Source organism: Lipotes vexillifer, unplaced genomic scaffold, assembly GCF_000442215.2.
Source record: "Lipotes vexillifer unplaced genomic scaffold, Lipotes_vexillifer_v1.1 scaffold156, whole genome shotgun sequence".
NCBI classification, from domain to species: domain Eukaryota; kingdom Metazoa; phylum Chordata; class Mammalia; order Artiodactyla; family Lipotidae; genus Lipotes; species Lipotes vexillifer.
In genome coordinates, this window is record NW_006770074.1 from 797,570 (window position 1) to 803,087 (window position 5,518).

The following is a 5,518-nucleotide window of genomic DNA, read 5'->3' on the forward strand; positions in this document are numbered from 1 at the left end:
GCTGAACCGGTGCCCAGGTCAGGGAGTAGGCCCAGCGGGGAAAGGAACTCCCCTTGCAGCTCTAAGGACACTCATACCCAGGAACCATATTCTGTCTCCCCCAGGAACCTCCTTCGACGTTCCTTCTGGAAAGCACTTCTCCCTCAGATTCCAAGACCTGAACATGCCCCACCCCCAGGACAAGTGCATTTGTTCATAGGACTCTTCCCCAGGAATGTTTTAGGCCCATTTCTTCACCTCTCCCCTCACATCTCTGTTCAGCCCCAGAGCCTTTGTCATTCCACAGCTACTGCATAGTTCCCTGGCCACCCAGATAGCTGTCAAAAAGAGGAGGGGTGTAAGGAAATGGGCTCCACATCCTCTATTTCTGAAGCAGCTCCTTCCTTCACAGTTGCCTCTGAATGTGTACCCAGGAAGCTGTTCTAAACAGCCTGAGCTCTGTCTTATGGCACTAGGAAAGGGGGTGACTTTTTGCATTTTTCAACTGGTCCTCGCCAAGTCCCACCCTTCTCTCGGCTGCAGTTTCCTCTCTTTTTATTGGGGGTAGGGTACTAAAGGACAGGAGGAGGGAACATATCATTGTAGCCTAGAGACATGAATGGCAGTTTCTAAAAGTGTGAGCCCATGCATACACACTGCCACAAACACTGACACCCAGAAATTTTGTGTATGTGAAATACACAAACACAGAGGAGGATTAAGAATTGGCCCTTTCTTAGCCAACTGCTGCAAAGTGCTGCCTGCCTCTCTCTGTGTTCAGCGCCAGGGAGATCACACCCACTCAGTCCCGATTCCCTGCACTCGTATAAATACTAGTGCTGAAGAGACGCAGGGTCCCAGTTCAGGCGGCCTGCCTGGACCACGTCCCTTGGCTACACATCAGGAGACCAATACCCACCACCACCAAGACACGTTTGACTGACTATTCAGCACCCAGAGAACAGAAGCAACACTGCCTGTGGGATCTTTAAGCACAACAACATTATTGCAGTGCTCTTAAATCCAGGTCCCCCGGGGTCCCCGTGTAGAGCTGGTGCTCTCTGACCAGCAGCTTCTGCTGAGGTGGCGTTTAACTCCTGGCCGGGTCCCAGGAGCTGAGGCTGACCCATTTCCCCCGCTTTTCCAGGGCACAGGGAATTCGGTTCTACCCCCCCAACAGAGCCAGGGACTAACACACTTAGCTTGTGAACGGTGCACTAGTATCGGGGTGCTTTTATTTAAGCTAAGGAAAAGTGGTTGACAGCTTTAGCGTGTTCCCATACTTTAAAGAAATGGAAGATTGTCCTCCCCTCCTCTTTTTTTTCTTTAAATAGAAATTATTTGGTCAGTGCTCATAAGAAGCTATAGGTTCAGGGTCTTACTCAATTTAACCCTTTGGGGACACTGAATTAAAAATTGAACAATATTTATTAAAATACAAAAATACACTTTTCTCACGTTACAATCAGTGGCATTTCCCCCCACACACACCCCACCCCCTTTCAAATCTGCACCCTTTATTTCCTTTTAAAGCTAAAATAATAAATGAAAGAAGTTACATCATTAAATGGACCAGAATAACAGAGATCTCTGCCTTCCCCACCCACGCCCGCCCTTTCTCTAACCCCTCCTCCTGAGGTAGCCCTGGGAGAGGGAAGCATTTCCCCCCATTGTGCTACATTCAACAGGACTCCATGCCACACTCATTCTGTGTGTATCACTTTGTTTTAACTGTGGATTTCACATCTTTTTTGTGAACCATCCTGGTGAGGAAAGGCTTCATCACTTTCAATGAGCCTGTGCCCTTTTTGTCTCTCCTCTTTCTTCTCTACTCATGTCCTGCCCCCTCCCCATCACCACAACCAGCTGACATCAGCAGTAATAATCCCTAATGAATCAGCATTTAGAATAGTCACCAAATCACAAGCATGAGAAAAGCTTCCACTCCCCCAAGCTTCCCACTCCCAGCCTCTACCCCCTTCTCCACCTTAAACCAGTCCTTTAAAAAAAAAAAAATCATCAAATGCATCACTGTCTACAGTCATTTGTCAGATACCGGGAACAACAGGTGGACATGGCACAATGCTGAGTTATGGCCTCCTGCGAATACCTTCTCTGCCTCTGCTCTCCCTTCCCATCCCCCTTTGGTACCACGCCCCCCTGCCCCCCCAGGGGCCACCTCCTTCTCCTGGGAAGCCCTGAATAGACACATGCCTTGCACAGAGTGGGTTAAGCCCAACTGCAGGAATCTGGTGCAATGTGAAAGCGTTTGACTGACAGCTACGCCAGCTCCCTTCCTTCTCTGCTCCTTCCCGAAGCCCTCTGTCAGGCGGGTCACGCTGTGTCCCACTGCACAAACCAAGAAGACTTGTGCACGGGGATGCACATACTCAGTCCCTTAAGGTTTCAGTTGAATTTTGGTGGTTTTCCTATTTAAAATACATTTTACAGGTCTGTCTTTCCCTTGGCCTCTGAAGAAAAAATTATTGCCTCTCAACATTTTAAGCACAGTACAAATTCCTAGTGCTTTTTTTCATTTGTTTGTATTCTTTGTTTAAATAAGATAAATCTGCAAAGACAGCTCTCAGCCTAAGAAAGATGTCTAGAGAAATGGGTACTCCTGTGTCCTATGAAGCATCTTCTAAAAAATGACGGTTCAGTCTACCCTCCACCCCTCAGCAGCCCACACCCTAACTCTATAGGGATATTGGTTGGTGTTTTAGTTTGTTTTATCTTAGCAGTTTCAACCCTATACCAGAAATCTCTCCTGGCAGCACAGCAGACTGACTTGTGGCTTCTATCCCACAACATTCCCAAGGTCCCCCACCCCCTTTAAATAGAACTTACAAGTTAGAAAATAGTTTTGTTTTGATGTTTCTCTTTAAATTTTAATATAATCTGTTTCTTTTACCAGCCCATAGATTTAATATATAAGCATATACAAGAAAAAGTCTCTCCCCACTCTGTACAAAAGTTGCTGTCCTTTGTGTGTGTGTGTGCATTCTATTGCATTTTATAAGTTTGGGGGGGAGTCATATTTGAGTTTCCTGTACCTTGTCCTTGGTATGGGTCTGAATGATATAAGGTTCAGAGATAGTAGTGACTGTGGGGTGCAGAGAGTTCCCCAGACTGTTTTCTGTCCAGTGGGCCCCATGTGCTGGTTTGTAGGTGTTGTAGTTAATATGGTCATGAATTGTGGGCAGCACGACTGCCCCCTCACCTGATACACCGGATGGAGCTGCTGTTGCTGCTGCAGAGGCCGCCGCTGGGATGTCTTCATCCACCTGGATAATCTCAACAGTCCGGGCAGCTGTGACTGTACTCCTCTGCTGGTGCCGCTTGCGAAGTTTATAGAAGACAATCAACATGGCAGCAGCTAGCAGAGTCACTGCCACGAAGCAGCCAATGATGATCTTGGTGGTCTTCATGACTTCATCCAGGCTGGTCTGCATCTTATCATTGGTGTCCGTCGCGGTTACTGCCACTTGCTTGGGCACACGGGTGGTCTGAATGAGCACCGTGGTAGAGGTGGTATATGCCGGCTGGTAACCAGTGGACGTAGTAGGAACGGGCTTGTACTTTCGTGTTGTATCCTCAGGCGAGATCTCAGTGGTCTCCACTGTGACAGTCGTGAAGAAGCTGTAGTTGGAGGTGTTGAGCTCGGCCGTGCTCACGTTGAGGTAGGCCGAGGCATTGGAGTTGCCCGCCACGTTGGTCACCATGCATGTGTATACCCCAGTGTCTGAGAGCAGCACATGGGAGAAGTTCAAGGTGCCGTCGTTGAGGACAGAGATCCGTGGGTGGCGGGAGGCGTGGCTGAGCACTGTCCCATTGGGCAGCAGCCACTTCACGGAGGACATGGGGGGAGTCCGACACTTAAGTTCTGCCATCCGACCCTCAGAGATATTGAGGTCCCGAGGTGCATCCATGATGAAGGGGGCAGAGCACTGGAAGGAGGCCTGGTCCACCTCCACCAGGTAGCGGCCTCGCATGTGCAAGGGAGCATGACAGCGGCCACAGCAGGTGGAATTGGTGGGTATGTACTCTCGAAGCCACCAGGCTAGCCACAGAATGTCACAATCACAGTTCCAAGGATTGTGGTGTAGGTGCAACTCCACCAGGTACCTCAGTGGGGTGAAGAGGTCATGGGGCAAAGAAGAGAGGTTATTGTGGGCCAAGTTGAGTTCCACCAGGGAGGCCAGCCCATCAAAAGCATTCCGCTCAATCAAGCTGACCTGTGAGTTCATGACCCACAGCTTCTTGAGGGAGCTCAGGCCATGGAAGGAGCCAGGCCTGATCTCAGGGAAGTGGTTTCCTGACATCTCCAGCTCCTCCAGCCCCACCAGGGGGGTGAGGTTGGGCATATCTTTAATGTTGCACATGCCCAAGTTCAGGTACTTGAGGTTGAACAGTCCCTCAAAAGCCCCCTCAGAGATGTACTCTAGCTTCTTGAGCTCCCCCAAGTCCAGGCGCATGAGGGAGGGCACCCGGTTGAAGGCGTAAGAGGGGATGCTTTCTATGGGGTTGTTGCGCAGCCAGAGCTCCCGCAGCTTGGACAGGTATTCAAAGGCCCCGCTCGGGATGACTGTCAGCCAGTTGTCAAACAGCTCCAGGGTGTTGAGGCTGGCCAGGCCGTTGAAGGCCCCCACCTCGATCTGCCGGATGGAGTTTCTGCCCAGCTGCAGGACCTCCAGGTGGTGGAGGTGGCGGAAGGTGTCGGCCTGGATCATCTGGATGTTGTTTTCCATGAGGTTGAGGTACCGGGTGTTGGAAGGAATACCCTGAGGGACCTCGGAGAGGCCCCGGCGGGTGCACACCACCTTGCTGAACTGGTTACTGCACGAGCAGACAGACGGGCAGTTCTGGGGCCCGGCGGAGGCGGCAGCAGCGATGGCTGCACACAGAATCCACACTTGCGCCGTGAGGTAGACGACGGGGAGCAGGACGGCATTCCAGGTGTGGTGCACAGTTACCTGCCACAAGAGCTTCATGGTGTGGCACGTTCATAATTCACCATCGCCTGGGATTTTGGCTCGGAAAGGAGAACCAGCCCTACCCCGGCTTAAGTGAGCTAGGAGCTCCTCTTTCCATCTGGAGAAGGAGGTGGGGAGGGGGCGATTAGAGAGACGGAGCAGATCGGCCGGAAAAAAACCATGCCAAACTAAAGAGTGGCCCCTCGTCTACCAGCCCCCCCTCGAGGCCAGCCCTCGGAAAGCTGGGACTTTCTCTCCCCCTTTGCGACCATCCCCACCCAGTCATTCGCTCTCACCTACCTCGGAAGGAAGGAAGGGAAGAACTGGCGCGGTGTCCTTAAGCGTTCGCCGCCGGAGCTGGCCACCTCGTTCCCATTCTCACTTCTTAGTTTTAATTAACAAAAGGGGGAAGTAGAGGGGGCGGGGAGGGCAGAGGGGAGGGGAGGGGAGGGGTGGGGGAGACAAAATGGCTTCTAGTAAATCCGGAGCCGGCTAGCGGAGCCGCGGAGTTGAGGCGCGCCGGGAGAGCCGAAACCCGGCGGGCTATGCAGGTGCATGCCCCCCCC

General features: G+C 51.7%; 2 protein-coding genes across 2 annotated transcripts in view; one reads left to right on the forward strand and one right to left on the reverse strand.

Moving 5' to 3' along the window:
* SND1 (staphylococcal nuclease and tudor domain containing 1) overlaps positions 1-5,518 on the forward strand; it is a 439,500-nt gene that overhangs the window by 369,515 nt on the left and 64,467 nt on the right. The gene's annotated exons all lie outside the window — the stretch shown is intronic.
* LRRC4 (leucine rich repeat containing 4) lies at positions 1,389-5,365 on the reverse strand. Its single transcript, XM_007446005.1, has 2 exons — positions 5,253-5,365; positions 1,389-5,070 (listed from the first exon to the last, which is right to left on the reverse strand). Exon 2 carries the CDS (start codon positions 4,968-4,970, stop codon positions 3,012-3,014), a length of 1,959 nt encoding a protein of 652 aa, XP_007446067.1. The 5' UTR covers positions 4,971-5,070; positions 5,253-5,365; the 3' UTR covers positions 1,389-3,011.

Coding starts and splice junctions, on each gene's coding strand:
- LRRC4 (XM_007446005.1), bottom strand. CDS start 4,970: ATGAAGCTCTTGTGGCAGGTAACTGTGCACCACACCTGGAATGCCGTC.